The sequence below is a fragment of the Artibeus jamaicensis genome, unplaced genomic scaffold (assembly GCF_021234435.1).
Source record: "Artibeus jamaicensis isolate MK-2021 breed Jamaican fruit bat unplaced genomic scaffold, CSHL_Jam_final contig_477, whole genome shotgun sequence".
NCBI lineage: Eukaryota > Metazoa > Chordata > Mammalia > Chiroptera > Phyllostomidae > Artibeus > Artibeus jamaicensis.
This window is the reverse complement of record NW_026521854.1, coordinates 9,011,021-9,035,707: the sequence shown is the minus strand read 5'-3', so window position 1 is coordinate 9,035,707 and position 24,687 is coordinate 9,011,021. Positions and strand designations below refer to the sequence as shown.

General features: G+C 40.9%; 1 protein-coding gene and 1 pseudogene across 1 annotated transcript; both read left to right on the top strand.

Moving 5' to 3' along the window:
- Nucleotides 1-6,764: 6,764 nt before the first annotated feature.
- LOC119061723 (olfactory receptor 7A10-like) lies at nucleotides 6,765-7,712 on the top strand. Its single transcript, XM_037162369.2, has one exon. The coding sequence runs from the start codon at nucleotides 6,765-6,767 to the stop codon at nucleotides 7,710-7,712; it is 948 nt and encodes a 315-aa protein (XP_037018264.2).
- A 12,792-nt stretch (nucleotides 7,713-20,504) lies between these two features.
- Nucleotides 20,505-24,163, top strand: LOC119061714 (olfactory receptor 7A10-like; annotated as a pseudogene).
- The last annotated feature ends 524 nt before the right edge of the window (nucleotides 24,164-24,687 follow it).

Genomic DNA, 24,687 nt, shown 5'->3' with positions numbered 1-24,687 from the left:
ATAGAGACATGGGTTTATTTCTGGGCTCTCTGTTCTGTTCCATTGGTCTATGTGCCAGTTTTTATGCCAGTACCAGGCTGTTTTGATTACAGTGGCCTTGTAATACAGTTTGGTATCAGGCATTGTGATCCCTCCTACCTTGTTCTTCTTTCTCAAAAGAGCAGCTGCTATTCGGGCTCGTTTATGGTTCCATATAAATTTTTGAAGTGTTTGTTCTATGTCTGTGAAATATGCCATTGGTACTTTAATAGGTATTGCCTTGAATCTGTAAATTGCTTTGGGTAGTATGGACATTTTGATGATGTTAATTCTTCCAATCCATGAACACGGTATATGTTTTCACTTGTTTATGTCTTCCTTGATTTCTTTTTTCAGTGTTGTGTAGTTTTCTGTATACAGGTCTTTTACCTCCTTGGTTAGGTTTATTCCCAGATATTTTATTTTTCTTTTTTTGCTGTATTGAATGGGATTTTTTTTCTTTGATTTTAGCTTCTGCTGTTTCATTGTTAGAATATAAAAATGCCTTCGACTTCTGGATATTGATTTTGTATCCCACTGTTTTGCCAAATTCATTTATTACATCGAGCAGTTTTGGGGTAGAGTCTATAGGATTTTCCATGTACACTGTCATGTCATCTGCAAACAACAACAGTTTTTGTTTCCTCCTTTCTGATTTGGATGCCTTTTATTTTATTTTCTTGTCTGATCACTGTGGCTAAAACCTCCAATACTATATTGAATAGAAGTGGTGAAAGTGGACAACCTTGCCTTGTTCCTGATCTTAGTGAAAATAATTTTAGTTTTTGCCCATTGAGTATGATGTTGGCTGTAGGTCTCTCATATATGCAGAACCCCTTACTCCTTAAAATAAAAATTCTCCATCTTCTTTCACCGTGACAAAAAATTATTTTCTTTTTTTAATATATTTTATTAATTATACCCTTACAGTTGTTCTATTTCCCCCTTCATTCCCCTCCACCCTGCACACACCCTCCCCCACCATTCCCCCCTGTAGTTTGTGACCACGTGTCTCAAGTTCTTTAGATTCTATATTTCCCATACTATTCTTGCCCTCCACTCTATCTATTTTCTACCTACCATTTATGCTACTTATTTTCTGTACCTTCTCCCCCCTTCTCCTTCTCCCACTCCCCTGTGGCTAACCCTCCATGTTATCTTCATTTCTATGGTTCTGCTCCTGATCTAGCTTTCCTCTTAGTTTGCTTTTATTTTAGGTGTGGTTCTTAATAACTGTGAGTTTGCTCTCCTTTCACTGTTCATCTTTTTTATTTTCTTTTTCTTAGGTAATTCCCTCTAACATTTCATATAATAAGGGCTTGATGATGATGAACTCCTTGAATTTGATCTTATCTGAGAAGCACTTTATCTGTCCTTCCATTCTAAATGAAAGTTTTGCTGGATAGAGCAATCTTGGTTGTAGGTCTTTGGATTTCATGACTTGGAATACCTCTTTCCAGCCCCTTCTTGCCTGTAAGATCCCTTTTAAGAAATCCGCTGACAGTCTGATGGGGACTCCTTTGTAGGTGACTGTCCCCTTAGCTCTTGCTGCTTCTAGGATTCTCTCCTTCATTTTAATCTTGGCTAATGTAATGATGATGTGCCTTGGTGTGTTTCTTCTTGGGTCCAATTTCTTTGGGACTCTCTGAGCTTCCTGGATTTCCTGGAAGTCTATTTCCTTTGCCAGATTGGGGAAATTCTCCTTTATTATTTGTTCAAAGAAGTTTTCCACTGGTGGCTGTTCCTTTCCCCCTTCTGGTACCCCTATAATTCGGATGTTGGAGCGTTTAAAGATGTCCTGGAGGTTCCTAAGTCTCTTCTCATTTTTTTTTTTAATTCTTGCTTCTTCACTCTTTTCCTGTTTGGCCATTATTTTCTTCCTTCTGGTTCACTCCCTTGATCTGAAACCCAGTTTCTTCTTCACCACTATTGGTTTTCTGTGCAATTCCCTTCATTTCAATTAGTTTAGCCTTTATATGTTCCTCTAATTTGTGGCTATAATCAACCAGCTCTGTGAGCATCCTGATCACAAGTGTTTTGAACCGTGCATCTGAAAGTTTTGCTATTTCCTTGTTGCTTAAATTTATGGGCTCCGGAGCTTTGAGATCTTCTTGAGCCATATTTGGTCTGTTCGCACTCATTAATTATGAGGAGCAGAGCCTAAGGTGTTTACCAGGGCGGGGCCTCCCAGGTCACTGGGTTGTGAGGCTGTATGTGGGGCAGGGTCAGAGCGGGGTAATGGTGGCCTCCTCTGCTGCCTCTTGGCACTGGGGCCTGCTCGGTCCATTGTCTCACCACCCACTCCCTCGCTGGTCTATCTGCCCACAAATGCAGGACCACAGTCAACCCGCCACCCTGCACCCTCATTGGGTACGCTGGTCGCTCACTGGGTCGCTTTTTGGGTCCCTCACTGGGTCTGCCCATTGCAATCGCATGCCTGGGATCCATGTGCCTGAGTCAGTCTGACCGAGTTTTCCTGTGCAACCGCGCTCCTCCAGCTGCTGGCTTCACCCCTCTTACTGGTCAGACTGAAAAATTTGTTGTTATCAGACTTACGAAAAGTTCAATTTTCTGTGTTCTGGCTGTGTTTTCTGTTGCTAATATTTTGTTGTCTCTCAACTTGGTTGTGGGAGAAAGCACGGTATCTCCACCTATGCCTCCATCTTGGCAGAACAAAGAAATTATTTTCCATTCAATTAATAGTCAGTTGATGTGATTAAATTATTGTATTTTATAACTTTGTTTTTTGAAATCAGTTTTACAATTTTATTCCATTTCATTAATACCATTATTAAAATCCTTCATTTTTTATACTATGAATATTCCATACTTTAACATTTTTTCTATGTAAGAGCACATATTTACAATACCACATGAGTGAACAAAATCCTTGAATGTCCAGCTCATTTTATCTCACATCATACAAAGAAGGCCCCATACCAGGAAGGGTAAGTGTGCTATGATATCATATCCTGAGGGAGAAATATATGAAGAAAAGGGATCTATAATTGTCCCATAAGCAGGATATACATATTTTGTTCATGGGGGACTTTGCATGTTGGCAAGGTACAGAACAAGGACTAGTGTGCACCTATCAGATGTGTCACACAAGAGATCAAAACTCAAAGCCAAGAACAGCAAAGAAAAGATGCTACAAAGATAATGAGAGAAGGGACAGCCTCATCTGCTGCTGGGCCATATAAACACAAGGTGATACAATAACCATGAAAGATGTGCAGGAATGACAATCAGACCAGAGGTCAGTGGAGCAATAACAGACTGGTCAGCATGTGGTCCCTTCAGTCTGAGGTGACTTAAACACCTGAAGTCTTCTTTCTGCACCTGGCTCTCACCTGGGCTCTTCACACTTACTGCTTTCCCTCATTAACAGGAACTGGGCTTTTAAACTGTTGTTGCATTTTTTAAGGGTCTTTTTTTCGATTTTTATTTATTTATCTTTAGAGGGGAAGGGAAGGAAAGAGGGAGAGAAATATCAATGTATGGTTGCTTCTCATGTGTCCCCTAATGGGAACTGGCCTGCAACCCAGGCATGTGCCCTGACTGGGAATCTAACCATGATCCCTTGATTCACAAGCCCCTGCTCAATCCACTGAGCTCAACACACCAGCCAGGGCCTGTTATTGCATTTACTGCATTGAATTAGAGATTCTTTTGACTTGTCCTAAGGGCATGCCTTTTACACTGTGACCCAGCATTTTTGCACACAGGCCCAGAAACACACACACACACACACTCATACACATGCATGAACAAAGGGAACAATGAAATGATTATGTAGGTACCCTCACTATGTATGGCGCACTCTAATATTTTCTTTTGTGCCCCCTAAATTCATTCTATTTCATTCTTATGAACTATAGTCTAACACCCTAGTTTATGCTGATCTCAGAATATGAAGAAATATTCCTCCACCATGTCCTCCTCACTTAGGTTGATACAGAGCACATTCTCTCATTCATTCCATCACAGAATACATGTTTATTCAGCTACATCCACTAAGTCTGGTGGGGGAGAAGGAATTTGAATGACATGCTTCATGCTTCAGGCACTCACTCTATAGCAACTAAGAAAGACATGAAAATAAATAAAAATCACACCAGTGGTGCTGTAACACCTCAGTTAGGGGTGTGGGAAGTGTCCTTTTCCTGCGCTAATATTAGGTAAAAGAAAAGGCTCAGAAAGAATCCAGTCTCTCTGAAAGGGGAGATGGAGTTTGAAGGATGGAGAGGGAGTGAACAGTTCCAAAGAGACCAGTGGGGAGACTCCAAGCAGAGGAGGATGAGTGAGTGCATCAAGGCCCTGGGCCTGAGGCTGTGGTATCAGGTGCAGCAGAGAGGCAAGCCCAATGTTTAGGATATCAGTGTGGGTGAGGACAGGGCTGTATGGAGGTGAAACTGGCAGAAAGGTCACAGAGACTTGAGCCATGGAATTTTGGCCTCTGTCTCCCCTGAGCAGTCACTAGGGAAGGCATTTAATTCAGAGAGTTCCATGATCTGCTCTGAAATACAGAAAGTTCTCTCTGAGTCCACGTGAGCATTTAGCTAGAGGGGTGCCAGCCGGGAAGATGGGAGAGACGACGAGGAACAGAAAAATGGCTGTAGAATTGGGGTCCAACATGTTGGGAAGCAGTTGGAGACATTTGAGATTCAGAAGGAAATAAGTAGCTTCATCTCATCCCAGTGGTCACCACTCACTTACCAACAGGAAGGAACTAAATGCAGCTCCTTTCATATAGTGTATTGATTATCTGTCCACGGTAGGCAGACAGATGCAGCAATGCCCACTATCAGGTAAGATCATTAACAATTTTTATGTTGTGCATCTGAAAAGTTAATGTCATAAACCAATGTTACCTCATTTTTAAAAAAAGGGAGCATATGAAAAAACATATAGGCTATACCAAAAAATACAATTAAATAAAAAATAAAATGGTTCAGATGTCCTGCAAGTTCAAATAGCTGATTTGTGGTAAATGAGTTGAAATCGGCCATGTAATCCAAAAGCTTGCATATACTATCATTTAGAAACTGGTCTCCATTTCATCTTTAAGAACCTCCACTATTGTCATTGTGTTTGCTGATACTGATTGCGTTTGTTTAATTTGCTTGTTTTTAGTAGGATGTTTCATGTGTATGGCATCTTGACAATGTAAAATATTACTCCTTTCTCTTTCATAAATTGGTTTTTGCTATTTTATCAGTCATTCTGGGTGTGAAGGGGATAGAACTGGGGTTAGGATGCTGACAGAATCAGGGAGTTTTGCCTCATCTCAATCATCAAGTACCACCTGACCCGTTAGATCTTCCCCCTTCACATGCACATTTTTCTCTGTTTTTAACCAATTTTTAAATTTCTTTTAAAAAGGACACAAACTGGCCATATGAACATGGAGTCCAATGATTATCTATTTGAGGTTTAACAACTGGAATTTGGATACTGGTTTTTTTTTATTGTGGTTCAAATACATTGGCCCCTCTTTTTCCCCTCATTACTCTCCCCAGCCCTAGCCACCCCAACCTCCCACCTTTAATCCTCCCCCACCATTGTCTTCCTTAAGAATCCTGAAACACCAGTTCAAAAGAACCTATGCACCCAGTGTTCATAGCAGCATGATTAAAATAGCCAAGTGCTAAAAACAGCCTATGTGCCATCAGTAAAAGAGTAGATAAAAAAGCTGTGGATACTATTTCTCTACTCATGAGAGTAAAGATATAGTCTGATGTTGACATCATGACTTGCATCCTTCCTTTTCCAATTACTGTGACAGGGTGAGAACAGCTTGGTGATAACAAGGCCCCAGGAAGTAGTCACCATGTGTGTGTGTGTGTGTGTGTGTGTGTGTGTGTGTGTGTGTGTGTGTAGGGCAGATTGACCTGAGCCCATATACTCCAAAATGTGTCCTTTAACAAACAGAAACCAGAATATTAACCAACCCATGAAAATAAAAGGGGCATCTTTACTTACCAGATTTTTTTGAAACAACTTTAATAAAATGCAGGGAATTGCATGTGAACAAGGGATTCTTCCTGTCTCTGTGTTTCAGCAGCAGCAGGGAGACCACCTCACTCTCCCTCATTCTCTGACAGCATCTCTCATCACTCTGCCCTTGCTCCTTCTATTCCCTATGCTGCGTCCTTTCTGAGTCCTGAATCTCTGAAACAAGTGTCATCTCTGGGCCTCTGCACTGACTTTTCCCCACACAACCCCCAATTTCCTTGTGTCTCACACTCTGTCTTCCTGGAAGTCGCTACTCGGGTGTCATCCTGTTTGCAGGGCTTCCTTGGGAGCCCAGTTTTTTTTTAAAAAGCCATCCACTCCCTTTTATACCTACTTTGTTTTTCTTCACCTGACACCATCTAGCATCATGTATGATATAAATACATACTATATATTGCTTCACTATCATTATATTCTAAGGATTTTGTCACTTACCATCCTAAACTTTTACCCTAGAATTTGGGATATCAATAAATATTCCCCAAGTGCATGAAAGTACTTCTCATTAAAACTATGTAACCATGACAACCTTGGGCAAAGGGACTGAAGAGGACAAATTCCTAATCAGAGATGTCATGGAAGGGGATGCCATAAATAACATGATACACACAAAAAATAGATATTATTTTGCTGCAAAATACAGTTGTAGTAATTGAACTATGCTAGTAAAATTTTCATTTGTATGAAAACTAATCATGCCATTTTTTTCCAACTAGCCACGTCCACCAATGGTACGAGGCAATAATACCTCAATTTCAGAATTTCTTCTCCTGGGACTGTCAGAAGAACCAGAACTACAGCCCATCCTATTTGGACTGTTCCTCTCCATGTACCTAATCACTGTATTGGGAAACGTGCTCATCATCCTGGCCATCAGCTCAGACTCCCACCTCCACACGCCCATGTACTTCTTCCTCTCCAACCTGTCCTTGGTAGATATTGGTTTCACCTCCACCACCATCCCAAAGATGCTGGTGAACATCCAGACACAGAGTAAAGCCATCACTTATGCAGGATGCCTCACCCAGATATATTTTTCCCTACTCTTTGCATTGTTGGACAACTTCCTCCTGACTGTGATGGCCTATGATCGGTTTGTGGCTATCTGTCACCCCCTGCACTACATGGTCATCATGAACCCACAGCTCTGTGGACTGCTGGTTCTGGTGTCCTGGATCTTCAGTGTTCTGGAATCCTTGCTACAGTGCTTGATGGTGTTGCAATTGTCCTTCTGCCCAGACTTAGAAATCCCCCATTTTTTCTGTGACCTCAATCAGATGACCCAACTTGCGAGTTCTGACAATTTTTTAAACAACATTGTGATGTATTTTGCAACTGTGTTACTAGGTGGTGGTCCCCTGGCTGGGATCCTTTACTCTTACTCTAAGATAGTGTGCTCCATACGAGCAATCCCATCAGCTCGGGGGAAGTATAAAGCATTTTCCACTTGTGCATCTCACCTCTCAGTTGTCTCCTTATTTTATGGTACCAGCCTAGGAATATATCTCAGCTCTGCCAGCACCCACAGCTCACAGTCAAATGCAGTCATCTCAGTGATGTACACTGTGGTCACACCCATGCTGAACCCCTTCATCTACAGTCTCAGGAACAAAGACATAAAGGGGGCTCTGAAAAGATTCCTTGTCATGGTAGTTACAAAGGGACAATCATTCTGAGGCCAAACAAAGTACCCTTGCCTTCTTGGCCCCAAATCTCAAAACCTTAAATTGTGATTCTTTAATCAGATTTTGGGTTTTGAACTGGCTCCTTCTATTTCTGTTCTGGAATTTCCTTTGTTTTTTTCAACTTCTTAGTACAATTTAACCCACCATTTTATTAAGCTTTTTACTTTGTCTATTATATATAGTTTTCCACATATATGACTTGGGGTGACTCATTCTGAACCCTTACAATAGTGACCCAGTGTCATCCTTTTGCATGTAGCTGTCCAGTTTTCTCAGCATCATTTATTGAAGAGACTATTATTTCCCCATTGTATATTCATGTCTCCTTTCCCTGGATTAATGACCTTATGTGTGTGGGTTTATTTCTGGGTCCTCTGTTCTCTTCCATTGATCTCTTTGTCTGTTTCTATGCCTGTACCATACTGCTTAAATTACTATAGCTATGTAATATAGTTTGCAATCAGGGAATGTGTTACCTGCAGCTCTGTTTTACTTTCTCGAGGTTGCTTTGGCTATTGAAGGTGTTATGTGGTTCCATGCAAATTTTAGGATTGCTTGTTTTATTTCTGTGAAAAAAATGACATTGGAATTTAGTAGAGATTGAATTAGACCTGTTGATCATTTGGGGTATTTTTTTTTTTAGATTTTATTTTTATTTATTTATCTTTAGAGGGGAAGGGAAACTTTAGAGAGGGAGAGAAACATCAATGTACGGTTGCCTCTAGTGCATCCCCTTCAGGGAACTGGCCTGCAGGGAATCTACCTGCAACCCAGGCATGTGCCCTGACTGGGAATCGAACCGTGATCCTCTGGTTTACAGGCCTGTGCTCCATCCACTGAGCTACACCAGCCAGGGCATGGGGTATGTTTTAAAACAAAATTCAACCTAGTAGTTCTGAAGACTGAATTGGCTTTGTTAAGTAATTTATTCTTGGAGTCATAAATCAGGCAGCATCCTATGTAGCAACCAAGAGGGACCTCCAAGAAGATGTACAGAATAGGCATTTTTTGTAGAAAAAAGAGGGGGCCAGAAAGGTATTAACAACAAAAAATAAAGGATTATTTTAGGGCCATGATATCTTTTCTTTGGGGAAGAGAAGGGGAAGGATTTGTATCTTACAGATTTTCTCTTCTTTCTATGGTATCAAGGGCCCATGTGACAGATTTAAATATCTGTACTGGACCAGAAAATTCCAGAGTGGTTGATTAAAATTAAGCTTCTGGGGAATTAAATCTAGATTCATCATCATGGCTTTTAATTCCAGCAATGCCATTTTGGGCCTGTGGTTTTCCCTTCAATGGTAGTATGGATATTTTAACAATATTAATTTTTCTAGTCCATAGACACAGAATAACTTTCTTTTTGTTTGTGCCTTTATCAATATATTTCAGCAATGTTTTATAATTTATCTCTAGATATTTGATTCTTTTTGATGCAATGGGAAATGGAATTGCTTTCTTAATTTCAGTTTATTATCTAGTGTATATACACAATAGATTTTTGTATATTGATTTTGTATGCTGCACCCTCACTGAATTTATTAGTTCTAACAGATTTTTAAAAATAATTTATGAGAGTGTAATAACATAGAACAAACAGGACATATTAAAAATGCAGGTTCTGGAAGATGTCGGGCAGATAGGTAGGAGCAGAGTCCAGTTCCCCTTGCCCACAGGTGGAACACCTAGCTGATCTTCTGAGGAAGAATGAACAGCCAACAGTACCTCAGCATATATGAAGATTGGAGGCCAAAATTGTAGAGGACATTGAGAAATCAGACAGTAAGGAGAGTGCCTTGGGACAATGAGGTCCTAGGGACCAGAGTGGGGACCAGGGCAGCTGCAGTCCCAGGCTCGGCGCTAGCCAGGTCTGCTGCAAGATTCTTGGGAGAGAGCCGGGTCAATGGCTCCTCCCCTGCCGAACAAGGTTTGAGCAGCACCAGGAGGCACCTGGATGCTTGAAGTCGAAGTGAGAAGGTATAAGGACAAAGTGGCAAACACACATGGGCAGTGTGCACCTGCTGAGACTGTGGGCACAGGCTGGGAAGAGTCGGCGGGAGAGACCCTGACCCAGACAGTCCCAAGTCTGGTTGGAGAGTTGGGCTGTATGAGAGGCCAGGCCCTTGTATGTAGCAGCAGGCTTGAGTAGGAGGACCTTTTCAAAAAGAAAAAAAGAGACAGTGGCTATTTGGGGAATTCTCCTGGGACAGCCACCCCTGCCTCCCCGGCTGTGCCTAAGCAGCCTCCACAGACTCAGCCCCTGGGCCTACCTCTGCTGCCAGGACTGTGACTGCACCCTGAACCCCGGCCCTAGTGGCAAAGGGCGCCCAGCTGCACCCGAGATCCCAGATGCAAGCCACCGACCCTGCTGGCTCCCCAACCAGTCCGGCTGCGGGAGCAATAACTGCGTGCTCACACCCCAAACCTCAGGGAAGGTGCGAGCCCAAACCCGTGGCCCAGTACCAGTCCCACGCCAGCAGCAGAGGCTCAACGCCCATTCCCACAGCCCCCAGGCCTGAGTGCACCTGTCCCCGCCCCCAGCCGTAGTTGCAGCTGTGGCTGAGGTGCTACTCCCACCTGAGGCCCTCACTACAGTGCACACCCGAACTGGGGCCCAGCGGCTGCTGGTCCCACCCTAGCCACGGAGGCCCTGGGCTCACACTCACAGACCCCAGGAGGAGCAAGCCTGACCCTGCCGCCCAGAGACACATAGCACACAACCCCACCAATCCCCGCTCACCTTGCTACAGCCAGAGAGACCAGGAGAACTGGTGTGGCTTGTTTAAAACCAGCAAGAGGTTTTCTTTCTTTCCCCCTTTTTTCTTTTCATTTTTATTTGTTTCCTTCTTCCTTCCTTTCCTTCTTTATTCCTCCTTTCTTTCTTTCTTTATTTTTTTTCAATTCATTCTACCTTCCTTCACTTTTTTCTTTTTTTTTATTCCCACAAGTGAGACAATAAACCCTGAAGCTGTGAAAGGACCAGAGTTGGACCCAAAGAGAGGTCATCCCAACAATTGAGACAGTGAGACAAATTTCACTTTGATACTCCAGAGAAATTGCAAGTTATTGTATATTTCTATTATTTTTTTCATTATTTTTACATCTTTAATTAGTATGGTTTTATTGCTCTTCTTTCTGTTTAGTCTTGCTTGCTTGCTTTGTTAAGTTGCAGTGTTTGACTGGTTTCCCTTGTTCTCTCTTTCATAGTGTCTTGTTAATTTTCTGTCTTTCACTTCACTTGTGTTCCAATACCACACTACTCTAGGTCCTGTACTTCCTATTCTCGTTATTCAGATCACATAGATTCTATCGTATAATTGTTGCTCCATTAGTACTGTAAATGATTGCTGTTTTATACAATTGTAAATACTACACAGCACCTCTCTCAGACCTCATTTCACTTCACTGTTTCCAGAACATCAACACTGTTGTGATTAACTCTATTCTCTCTCACACTACACCTATTTTTAATCCTTTATTCTCAGTTTACCTCAAAATCTGACTTGCCACAAGCTCACTGCTTTCTAGATTTAACTCACAATCCTTCCCCCAACCCCCTCAACAAGAGGCTTAGCTCTTTTCCACCCTTTCTAAAAAGTGGCTACTTGGGTGAAACATCATGATTAACACTATACATATCCAAAGGATTTCCTATCTCTTCTCTGCGGGTTGGTACATTAAATACCATAGAATACATTCCCGCTGTCTTAAACAATTTTGCCTTTTCCCTCCAACAGAACACAAATAAACAATGAAAAAAACAAAGAAACAATCCCCAAATGAAAGGAAAGGAGGATGCCTCAGAAAGAATGCTAAATGAGACTTCATTCAAGATGGAGGCATAGGTAGACACACTGTGCCTCCTTGAACAACCTAAATAAGGACAACAAAAATTTAGAAACAAAATAACAATCAGTCCTGAGAGAAAATTGAACTGTATGGAAGTCTGACAACCAAGGAGTTAAAGAAGACACATTCATCTAGACCGGCAGGAGAGGCAAAGTCGGGCAGCAGGGCAGAGAGGGGTCATGGCCAAAAAAAAAGTGGTGGCTGACAGACCCCGGCACATAAAGCAGCAGCTGGCAGACCCAGTGAGGCAGCAGATTGTGGAGGGGCTTGGCGCCCAAGGTAGCTTGCAGAACCAGGAAGTCTCACATTCGCGTGCAGATAAACCAGGGGAACCTGGGGAGCAAGACAGACCACTCAACCCAGGTTCTCAGCTCAGGAAGATAAAGCATCAAACCACCAATTGAAAAAACCTGTGGGGGTTGAGGTGCCAGGAGAGACTCCCAGCCTCACAGGAGAGTTTGTTGGATTGATCCACAGAGTCTCAGGACATACACAAACCCACCCACATGGGAATCGCACCAGAACGGCCCAGTTTGTTTGAGGGAAGTGGTGGAAGTGACTAAAATCCAGCAGAGAGTGGAGCAAGTGCCATTGTTCCCCCTTGGACCCTTTCCCCACATACAGAGTTACAACACAGCCACTGGGTTGCCCCACCAGGGTGAACACCTAAGGCTCCATGACTCACTACGTAACAGGAGCATCAAGACAAAAAGAATAGCCTCCCAAAAAAAGAACAGATCAAAGCTCCACAAAAAATATAACTAACTGACAAAGAGATAGCCAACCTATCAGATGCACAGTTCAAAACACTGGTGATCAGGATGTTCACAGAATTGGTTGAATTTGGTCACAAATTAGAAGAAAAAAATGAAGGCTACACTAAGTGAAATGAAAAAAAATGTACAGGGAACCAACAGTAATGGGAAGGAAACTGGGACTCAAATCAATAGACTGGACCAGAAAAAGAAAGAAACATCCAAACAGAAAAGAATGAAGAAACAAGAATTCAAAAAAAAATGAGTAGAGGCTCCAGGACATCTTTAAACATTCCAAAATCTGAATTATAGGGGTACCAGAAGGGGAAGAGGATGAGCAACAAGTAGGAAAGTTATTTGAACAACTAATAAGAACTTTCCCAATCTGGCAAAGAAAATAGACTTTCAGGAAGTTTAGGAAGCTCAGAGAGTCTCAAAGAAGTTGGACCCAAGAAGGAACACACCAATGCACATCAAAATTACATTAGCCAAGATTAAAACAAAGGAGAGAATCCTAGAAGCAGCAAGAGAAAAGGAGGCAGTTACCTACAAAAGAGTCCCCATCAGGCTGCCAGCTAATTTCTCAAAAGAGATCTTACAGGCAAGAAGGGGCTGGAAAGAAGTATTCCAAGTCATGAAAGGCAAAGACCTACATCCAAGATTGCTCTATATAAGCAAGGCTTTTATTTAGAATGGAAGGACAGATAAAGCACTTCTCAGATAAGGTCAACTTCAAGGAGTTCATCATCACCCAGCCCCTATTATATGAAATGTTAAAGGGACTTATCTAAGATAAAGAAGATAAAAAAAAACCCTGTACAGTAAAATGACAGCAAACACAATTATTAACAACCACACCTAAAACAAACAAAAAACTAAGCAAACAACTACAATAGGAATAGAACCACAGAAATGGAGATCACATAGAGGGTTATCAATAAGGGAATGGGAGGAGGAGAGGGGGGGAAAAGGTACAGAGAACAAGTAGCATAGATGGTAGGTAGAAAATAGACAGGGGAGGGTAAGAATAGTATAGGAAATGTACAAGCTAAAGAACTTATAAGTATGACACATTGGGCATGAACTAAAGGGGGAAATGTGGATAAAAGAAGTGAAAGGGGGGGGAGTGAAGGGGGGAAATGGGGCAACTGTAATAGCATAATCAATAAAATATATTTTTAAAAATGAATGTTACATGAAATAGAGGCAAGTCAACTATCAGATACTGAGTTCAAAGCAATGGTTATCAGGAAGCTCAATGAGCTCACAAAGAATTGCCAAAAACTAGAGCAAAACTACAATGAACTCACTAAAAAGTATATTAACATGGCCCTGGCTGGGGTAGCTCGGTAGATTGGGTACGGGCCTGTGAACAGACTATTGCAGTTTGATTCCCAGTCAGGGCACATGCCAGATTGCAGGCCATTTCCCAGCAGGGGACTCACGAGAGGCAACCATACATTGATATTTCTCTCCTTCTCTCCTTCCCTTCCTCTCTAAGAATAAATAAATAAGATCTTTTAAATATATATATATATTAACATGAGAAGAAACATAGAAACTATCCACAAGAACCAAGAGGAAATGAAGAATACAATTTCTGAATTGAAGAACACAGTAGAAGGAATCAAAAACAGCCTAGATGAAGCAGAGGAACAGATCAGTGAGCTAGAGGACAAGATAGAAAGAAACCTGGAGAAAGAGCAAGAAAATGAAGAGACTCAGAAAGAATGAAGAAAGTTAAGAGAAATGCATAACAACTTGAAACATAATAATATCAGTATAACATGGATATGAGAAGGAGAATAGGAGAAGCAAAGGATAGAAAACCTTTTTGAAGGCTCAAAGAAGCCTAAAGAAGACAAAAAATACACCTCCACGAAGCCAGCATTGCAAGATATGCTAAAGACACTGCTTTCAGAAGAGGAAGAAAAGAGTGAGAGAGAAAGGAACACAGGTACAAAGGGGAGAAATCTCAATGGATAAGTACCTATCAATAATAACCTTAAATGTAAATGGATTGCTCCAATCAAAAGACATAGGGTAGCTGAATGGGTAAGAAAACATAACCTGCTTGTATGCTGCCTATAAGAAACCCACCTCAGAACAAAAGACCTACACAGACTAAAAGGGTGGAGAAAACTATTCCAAGCAAATGAACAGGGAAAAAAAGCAAGGGTAGCAATACTTATATGAGACAAAATAGATTTCAAAAAAAGGTCATAAAAAGAGACACAGGAGGACACTTCATAATACTCAAAGGAGGAATCTATCAAGAAGACATAAACATTATAAACATATATGCATCCAACATAAGAGTACCCAAATATATAAGGAAAATCTTAAAGAACTTCAAAAAAGATATAGAGAGAAACACAATCAGAGTAGGGAATTTTAACACCCCCTGTCAACAATGGATAGATCTTCCAAGCAAAATATCAACAAGGTCATCTGGCACTGAATGATGCATTAGGTCAAATGGACTTAACTGATATGCCACGGTCCAGCCGCAGCGGGTCAGGGGGTCCCACAGGTGAGGGCAAGGCGTCGGCGCTGGGTAACAGACGACATCACGCCTCAAAGGACAGTGAAGCTCTGTTCCGTTTATTGAAAGTACAAGCAGGTTTTTATAGTTTTCATTTCAGGTAGTGATTAATATTTGCAGTATAACGTGATCATTTAAGCAGAAAAAATCAACACAAAGGCAATCAGTAAAAGTACAGAAGTTCCCAGAGATTCAGTTAAAAATTATTTTAACTAGGAGAGCCATTAATCAGACAGTTAAAAATATCTTATTGTATACCAAAGTTTCTCAGAATTTGGTATAGGGTATAAGGATACACTAGACTGAGTAGAGAAAATAGGAGATTTATTATAAAGCCCTCGTGATGTCTAACTTAGCTATCTACCTTTTTTTGCTTAAAATGTTTTTTCTGTGTACCATAAATTCTGACTCCCTAGTGACTGTTTAGTTTGTAATAACTAACTAGCCTTTGTTATTACTTTGCCTGTCTAGTTGATATATATTCCTATTCAAGGTAAAGGAGGGGCTAGTCCTATGTTGCAGGGGGCTTTCAAGGGCACTTCTTTTAAGTTTCTCTAGGAGTTCTTTTTATAGACATGTTTTGTACTTTAATTCCTTCTAAGAAAGTAGTGAGATTATCTCATGATTTCCTAGAGTATTCTATCTTATCTTGGGTGTTTTTCTAATGATTGTTATTGATTAAGCTTGAATTCTCAGATTGTTCTGATTGTTTCCTTGTGCCTATATTCCCTGACGTTCTAGTATGATATTATTATTCTGTTCATTGAGCCGGGAAAGGTCCAGGCACACTATCTGAATCACTGCCAGGGTATTCATAATGATTAAAGCAAAAAGGTCATGATCCCCAAAGCAAGCACAATCACAATAGGTATTGCAGGGCCTTCCATGCCACGTCCACCAAGTTGGAAACTGCTTCCTTGAAGTCTTACACCCCCTCTCAGGACCTTGTCACGGAGAGAGGGATCCAACAGTGGACGCGGCAGTGGACGTGGCACTGATATACACAGAACCTTTCATCCCAAACAAGCAAACCCCACTTGGGATGATCTAGTGGGATTCATGCCAGGGGTGCAAGGATGGTATAATATTCACAAATCAATACACATAATACATCACATAAACAAAAGAAAAGACCAAAATCACGTGATCATATCAATAGACCCAGAAAAAGCATTTGATAAGGTGCAGCACACATTTATGATAAAAACACTCAACAAAGTGAGAGTACAAGGAACATACCTTAACATAATAAAGGCTATATACAAGAAACCTACAGTCAACATCATACTCAATGAACAAAAACTAAAAACTTCCCACTAATATCAGGAACAAGACAAGGATGTCTGCTTTCACCACTTCTATTCAACATAGTATTGGAAGTCCTAGCCACAGTGATCATACAAGAAAAAGATATGAAAGGCATTCAAATTGGAAAGAGGAAGTAAAAGTGTCATTGTTTGCAGATGACATGATAGTGTACATAGAAAAGCCTCTAGACGCCACCAAAGAACTATTTTACCTAATAAGTGAATTTGGCAAAACAGCAGGATACAAAGTCAATATTCAGAAATCAAAGGCATTTTATACACCAAAAATGAAATATCAGAAACAAAAATCAGGAAAAAATCCCACTTGCTATACCAACAAGAAGAACAAAGTACTGTTGGGAACCACCCTGCCTGATTTCAGAAGCTTTAACCCCACCATGGCTAAGGCTGAGTGAGCAACCTTCAGACCATAAGCCACCAAGGAGACAAAGCTTATCTCCCTGGCAGGAGCACCACTTCTGATCCTTTTACTTCATCCATAACTGGCTCCCAGTGCTTGACCAGTTAGCCAATGATGAGTAAGATTCCCCAAGGGGGGAATGACCTAAGACAGGCACAATCACAGGGAGGCCCCAGGAAAGAACGTGGGGAGCTATAGCAAAAGGAGGTGATGGACCCTTGCCCCTCAGCTTTGACATAGCCTGAGTCCTCATTCTGTCTGCAGGAAGTCCCCTAATCTCTTGGCTGCCTGACTTAAGCCTGAAACAATGGCAGAGGGCAGTGCAGCCCTGTGCTGAAAAGGGTGGGTTCCCCAGGTGATCACACCTAAGAAAGAATACATAAACTCTTGTGAAACCTGCTTTGTTTAGAATGCTCTCTTTGTTTAAATGATACAGGTCCGAGCAAGAAATGAGTTTGTTTCCCAAAGTTTTGTAGCCCTTTAGCTAACAGATCCTGACTCAGAAAGGCCCTCTTAGTTCTTTGTATGCTATCTATTGTTTGATCCTTACTGCCTGACAATGATTAATGAACTTTACCTTTATTCCTGTGCAAACTGAGCCCAATAAAAGACTGTCTGGGCAAGGGTCGGTGCACTCTCCCCTTGAGAGAGTAGCTGTGCCATCCTTTTTCCTCCACAGGACTTGGTGGTCTGTGTGAATTTGTCACATATCTCATCCATAACGCCGCCAACACTCTGGGCCAGTGTCCAAGTCAAAGTACCTCAGAATAAACCTAACCAAGTAGGTATGAGACTTGTATTCAGAAAACTACACAACACTGAAGAAAGAAATTAAAAAAGACATAAACAAGTGAAAACATACCGTGTTCATGGATCAGAAGAATTAACATTATCAAAATGTCCATACTACCCAAAGCAATTCACAGACTCAGTGCAATCCCTATTAAAATACCAATGCCATATTTCACAGATATAGAACAAATATTACAAAAATGTATATGGAAACATGAATGGCCCATTTGAGAAAGAAAACAAAGTAGGAGGGATCACCATACCTGACATCAAATTATATTATAAGTCCACTGTAATCAAAACAGTCTGGTACTGGCATAAGAACAGACCCATAGATCAATGGAAGAGAATAGAGAGCCCAGAAAGAAACCCAAGTCTCTATGGTCAATTGATATTCAACAAAGGTCATAAAATGGAGTAAAAATAGTTTTTTCAACAAATGGTGTTGGGAGATCTGCACAGCTACATGTAAACAAATGAAATGCGACCACCAACTAACACCATACACAAAAATAAACTCAAAATAAATAAAATATTTAAATATAAGTTGTAACACCACAGCCCTGGCTGGTGTGGCTCAGTGGATTGAACACTGGATTGCAAACCAAGGGGTTGCTGGTTTGATTCCCAATCAGGACACATGCCTGTGCTGCAGGACAGATTCCCAGTGGGGATGTGTGAAAGGCAACTACACATTGATGTTTCTCTCCCTCTCTTTATCCTGTCCTTCCCGTCTCTAAAAATAATAATAAAATATTTTTTTTAAAAAGCTGTGACACCATAAAAGTCCTAAAGGAGAATATAGGGAAGAAAATTTCAGATATTCCATGCAGCTATATTTTCACCAATATTTCCCCAGAGCAAGGAATAAAAGGAAAGAATAAATAAATGGAACAATATCAAATTTAAAAGCTTCTGCACAGCTAAAGAAAACATCAGCAATTTTACTCCATTTTATGCTTCTTCCCCCTTTGTCAAGTATTAATTGACCATAGAGACATTGGTTTCTTTCTTGGATCTCTATGCTGTTCCATTGACCTATGTGTCTCTTCTTATGCCAGTACCAGATTGTTCTGATTACCATGGCCTTGTAATATTTTGATGTCAGGTATTGTGACCCCTACTACTTTGTTCTTCTTTCTCAAAATTGCTGCAGTTGTTCAGGGTCATTTATGGTTCCATATAAATTTTTAAATGTTTGTTGTATATCTGTGAAATAAGTGCCCTGAGTTCCTTGGTACAAAGCAAAGAAACATGCCCCAGATGAAAGAACAGAAAAAAAACTCCAGAAAAATAACTCAACAAAGTGGATACAAACAATCTACTAGATGCAGAGTTGAAAATACTGGGTATAAGGATGCTCAATGGACTTAGGACCTCAACAGCATAAAAAAAAGATGCAGTCAGAAATGAAGAATCACTAAGTGAAATAAAGGATGATTGACAGAAATCAACATTAGTGTTGATGAAGTCAAGAATCAAATGAGTGACTTGAAATATAACGAAGAAAAAACACCCAATCAGAACACCAAGGAGAAAAAATAATCTAAAAAAATGAGGATAGACCAAGGAGCCTCTGTAACAACTTCAAGCACACCAACCTTCACATCTTATGTTAAAATTAGTCAACTAGCCAAACTACTCCTTGAGCTACTTTAATTCTCCTGTGCAATGAAAAGTTACATATTACAAGTTTCTGGGGATCATGATGGGGATGTCTTTGGAGGCCCTTCTGCCTACTATATAAAATGTTGTTCAATAATATATTTCATGATTTCACACAAGGGCCCTTATTTTAATGAATCAAATGAGGTATTATTCAGAAGTATATTATATGATGTCATTCATGAATTCTTATATAAAATAATTAAGCAATGAATTTATAACAACTTCAGAATGAGTGAATATGCACTCTACATTCAAAATAACATGCAAAATGATTTTTTTTGGTTCTGAAGTCCTAAAACTACTTATACCCAACTCTAACACAGGTTCAAGCTTACTACCAAGTATGGTCTGCAGACCAGCACCTGCAGCACTGACACTGCCTGGGAACTCATTTGATTCAAAGAACTTCTGGGCCCACCATGACCTGCATTTGAGTTATAAGCCTGAGGGACTTATATGTGCCTTGAACTTTGAGGAGTGGTGATCTAGACTAGGCTTTGTCACCTTGTCATGTTGACAATAGGTCTGGGATAATTATTTCTTTTGGATATTGCAGGTGCTGAGTAGCCTCCCTCCACACTTTGCCAAATATCTCTAGGGGCTAAATCAAACCACTGACCCAGAGTCTGAAAACTGGAAGCAACCTGACAAGGCCCATCTCTCACTTAGTTCATAACTTTGAGCAAACTATAAACCCCTTAAAGGCCTATTTCTGAAAATGGGAGTGAAGTTCATAATAGTAATACCTTATAGGATGGACTTTTAAAAATTGAATAAGACAAAGTCTATAAGTTACTAAGTTCAATTAACATGGCATTAAACTATCAAAATACATCTCTTACAATTAACAGATATTTTATAATATATAATTAATGACAGCTCTTAATTTATGAAATATGTACAAAATCCCTAATTATTTTGACAAATGTGTCAGAGTGTGGAAAAGAGTGTGGTGGTCAGGACTGCATGTCAAAGGAATCCAGCTTCTCCGGTCATTGAAGGGGGATAGCAATGCTCTGCAGACATCAGGGCTGTGTCCCCACCACAAATCAGTGCTGTAAGGGTCAACGGGGCCTGTTTCTGATGGTTTCCTTAGTCTCAGACATTGGAGGAAATGCTAAGTCAGGGTTGGGATAAGGTAATAGGAATTAGACCTCTGGGAAGCAGGTAAGATCCAAGACAAAGAGTCATAAAAACTAAATTCAATTGACTTTCAACCTGGCTTCTTGGGGTAGAAGAATCATTAGGAAAAAATTTCTTTCTGTTTATTCCAGAGGCCCAAGGGAAGGCAATTCTCAGAGGATAGAATAACACAAGGGAAATGTGCCTGATATGCAGGTATAGAGAGAGCTGCAAATCTCTCCCCTGCACAGTCTCTGAGCTTTTGCAACCTTGGTGTACAGGACATGGTTGTCACTGCAATTCCTAAGTCTGGCCCAGGAACTGATGCTTCACTCCTTCCTGCTGCCTTCAGCGAGATGAAACTTCAATCTCCACCATCCACCATCCACCATCCAGGGAGCAATTCTAACTGGCACACGGAGACTTTCCTTTCAGAAAATCCATCCAGGGTGGTCTGAGAGCCTGGTAGGTACATCAGAAAAGAGTCAGAGAGAATGGAACCTGAGAACTTTTACCTGAGGCACTGTGACCCTAATCAGCTGAGTACCAAGATCAGAGATCACCATATCTGTATTCTTGGTCAAGTAATTGATTTATAATAATTTATTGAATACATTAGCAATGCTGTTTGAGTCTGCAACAGAGGGACCATGTTTGACAATTAAGTGATGTGAATGGAAGTCCATTCATCAGTTGGAAGACACTTTAGAATGAATGAGATGTACAAAATTGTTGCAGTGAAATGAAAACATTCCTGAGAACTGGTCTTATTCAGGGAGAAGGAATAAAGTATTAGGGGTGGAGAAATTCTGTTATGCACTTGGAGAATATAAATTGAGGACTGACCAACTTCTAGACAACAGCACATGGTGCTGAGAAACAAATTTTTTACAATTAAGTGATGGATTATTTAAGGTCGCACTTTGTACTTTAAATCTTCCTAACACAAAGCCACCATAATTTTCCATGTTTACATTTATGTAATGAGGACTTCCTTGCACCAGCTCTTGGGGTGGCTAGTATGAAAATCAATTTAAAATATCTTTTCTATTTCATGTGAGTTTTCACCCTCAAATGCCCTTACCTAAGCAAACTGATGAATAAATTGAGAAGCTGAAACTCAGTTCCATCAGGACAGTTTACTGTTAGATTCTATTGCTGCTGTAAAATATGCCCACAGGAGCTGTTTAAAAGAAATAATTATGTGCTAGAACAAGTCCAGATATCAGAAGCCTAGAATGGCTCACTGGGAAATCTCAAGGTGCCTGCAGGACTGAATTCCTCCCAGAGACTCCGAGGAGAATCTGTTTTCTCCTTATCTCCACTTTGTATTCTGACCACTGGCATTCCTTGGCTCTGGGCCCTTCCTCCTTCCAGCAGTGTCCAATTGAAGCCAGCAGTGTCCAATTTTCTCCTGGTCTCCCTCTCTGCATCTAGGGGAGCACTTTGCTGACCCTAGTGCCCCTGGATGATCCTGATCATCTTCTACCTTAAAGTCAGCTGAGTAGCCCTGGCTGGTATGGTTCAGTGGATTGAGTGCCAGCCTGTGAGGCAAAGGGTCACTGGTTCAATTCCCAGTCAGGGCACAAGCCTGGGTTGCAAGCTGGTCCCCAGTAGGAGGCGCAGGAAAGGCAACCACACTTTGATGTTTCTCTTCCTCTCTTTCTCCCTCCCTTCCCCTCTAAAACTAAATAAATAAAATCATTTTTAAAAATTCAGCTGATTAGCAGCCCTGTTCCATCTGCTGACCTCATCCCCCCTTACCATAAAAAAAATTTTATTCCAAGGTACTGGGGATTAGGATTTGAACATCTTTAGAGGCCTTTATTCTACTCACTACAAAGTCGCTTTCAGAAATACTCTGAAATTTTGTGTCAGGGATTCAGAATTTACAGTCTCTGGAGGAAGTGAATACACTACTCCTTCAAAACTACAGGTAAAAACACTACTTGGGTCATGAGACCTAACATACTATACCTGACCCTAACACAGAACCACAGCCTTGCTGCACAGAGAGCAGTCCACAGACCAGGACCTGCAGCATCAACACTACCTGGGAGAATGACAGAAAGGCAGAGTCTCTGAGCACAATAGGACCTGCTCAGTCAGATTCTGCATTTCGGGTAGGATCCTTGTTGGTTCATAGGCATACTGAAGTTGATTGAAGTGCTTCTATAGAACAGGTTTTCTCACCTTCTCACTGTTGGCTTTAAAGGCTGGAAAATAATTGTGGGGAGTGTGAGGGGGAGGCGGTTTCTTGTGAATTGTAGGTGTTTAGCAGTATCCCTTCAGACATTGCCAGGTACCATGGGAGCAAAATCATTTCTGGTTGAGACTCACTGACTAGAAGTAACCTGAAAAAAATATTAACCAAGGTCCACTACATACTCTGATATCAACTTTGAATAAATCATTAAACCCCTGCAGCTTCTTGCTATGGCCTTGTTACTGGCCATTCCCTCTGCTGGGCACACACTTGCTCACATAAGCTTGATCTCCCTTTCTTCCTCCCTTGAGTTCTGAGCTCAAATGTCACCTTGTTGGCAGGTCTTGACTAAAAACTCATGAAAAATACAACAGCCTAGTAACTTTCTCCTTTAGACCTGCTTTCATTTTCTCCATAGGATCTGTTACCATTTGTAATGTTAAATTTTTTTCTATTATTTGCTTCCATATTCTTTCCCCAGTATTGATGTGTAGGGACCTGCGTTCTTCAGCACCTCCATTCACAGCCCAGAAAGTGGCAAAAACATGGTCAGCACTCAATTTGTATTCCTGAAATACATGATATATTTCTAAGTAAAACTGTAGTATACCAGACACCTTAGGAGAAAAACAGATTAGAACAACAATTCCTACTCCGAGATGACACAGAAAACTCCTAGAGCAGAACAGATCTGTCCTAAAATACAAAATTAATTTCTTGACAACAAAATATAAACTGTACCATTAGAGTTGTGTGAATAATGCAGGTGTGTATGAAAATTACTCCTGTTCTCTTTCTCCTTCTTGAAAGTCAGCTCCACCTCATGGCAGCAGGGAACCTTACAAGAGTGTCAGAGTTTCTTCTCCTGGGACTATCAGAGGAACCAGAACTGCAGCCCCTCCTATTTGGCCTGTTCCTCTCCATGTACCTGATCACTGTATTGGGAAACCTGCTTATCATCCTGGCCATCAGCTCAGACTCCCACCTCCACACACCCATGTACTTCTTCCTCTCCAACTTGTCCTTGGTAGATATTGGTTTCACCTCCACCACCATCCCAAAGATGCTGGTGAACATCCAGACACAGAGCAAAGCCATCACTTATGCAGGCTGCATCACCCAGATGTATTTTTTCATACTCTTTATGGGGTCGGATAACTTCCTCCTGACTGTGATGGCCTATGACCGCTTTGTGGCCATCTGTCACCCCCTGCAGTACATGGTCATCATGAACCCCCGGCTCTGTGGACTGCTGGTGCTGGTGTCCTGGATCATCAGTGTGTTAAATTCCTTGCTGCAATGCTTAATGGTTTTGAGACTGTCCTTCTGTACAGCTTTGGAAATCCCTCACTTTTTCTGTGAATACAATCAGATGGTCCAACTGGCCTGTTCTGACACCTTTGTTGAAAACATTGTGATGTATTTTGGAGTTGGGATGCTGGGTGGTGGTCCCTTTGTTGGGATCCTTTACTCTTACTCTAAGATCGTGTCCTCCATACGAGCAATCCCATCAGCTCAGGGGAAGTATAAAGCATTTTCCACCTGTGCATCTCACCTCTCAGTTGTCTCCTTATTTTATGGTACCAGCCTAGGTGTGTATTTCAGCTCTGCTGGTACCCACAGCTCACAGTCAAGTGCAACAGCCTCAGTAATGTACACTGTGGTCACACCCATGCTGAACCCCTTCATCTATAGTCTCAGGAACAAAGACATAAAGGGGGCTTTGAAAAGATTCTTTGGGATGGTAGGTAAGCAAGGGACAATTGTCCTGGGCTGATGAAGTCCCCATTATTATAGGACTCAAAGCCTTGTAGTCGGATTTGCAGTTCTTTAATCAGGTTAAACACAGATATCTGTATAAACACAGATTGCTTCTTTTATTATTTATTGGAAGTTTTATTCAATTTCTCAATTTAATTAACTCCTTTCTTTAAATTTCTTCTTCTGATATCTGATAGTTTTCCTTGATATCATTTTTTTCTTCCTAATCTTCCAAATTTATTCTCAATCTTGGATATAAAATTTTTGAAAATTTTCATTTATCTCATGAAACTGCTTAGATTAGTTGAGAGTAATTTCTTCTAGAATGAAAAATATCACCCATGTAATAATTCTTTAGTTTTACTAATAAAATAGCCATAAATTTTACCACTCCAATGGAAAAAGCTAAGCTTGGCAACTAGGCCATTTCTATAATTTTCAAATGAAGATAATCTGAGACCACAGTTTTTTACATTTGTGTCTGTTAATCCTTTTGTTATTAACACTTTAACTGCTATTCTTGCTAACATGGACTTTAAC

Bases quoted from the DNA above. Each gene is read 5' to 3' on its own strand.
- LOC119061723 (XM_037162369.2), top strand. From the start codon at position 6,765: ATGGTACGAGGCAATAATACCTCAATTTCAGAATTTCTTCTCCTGGGA.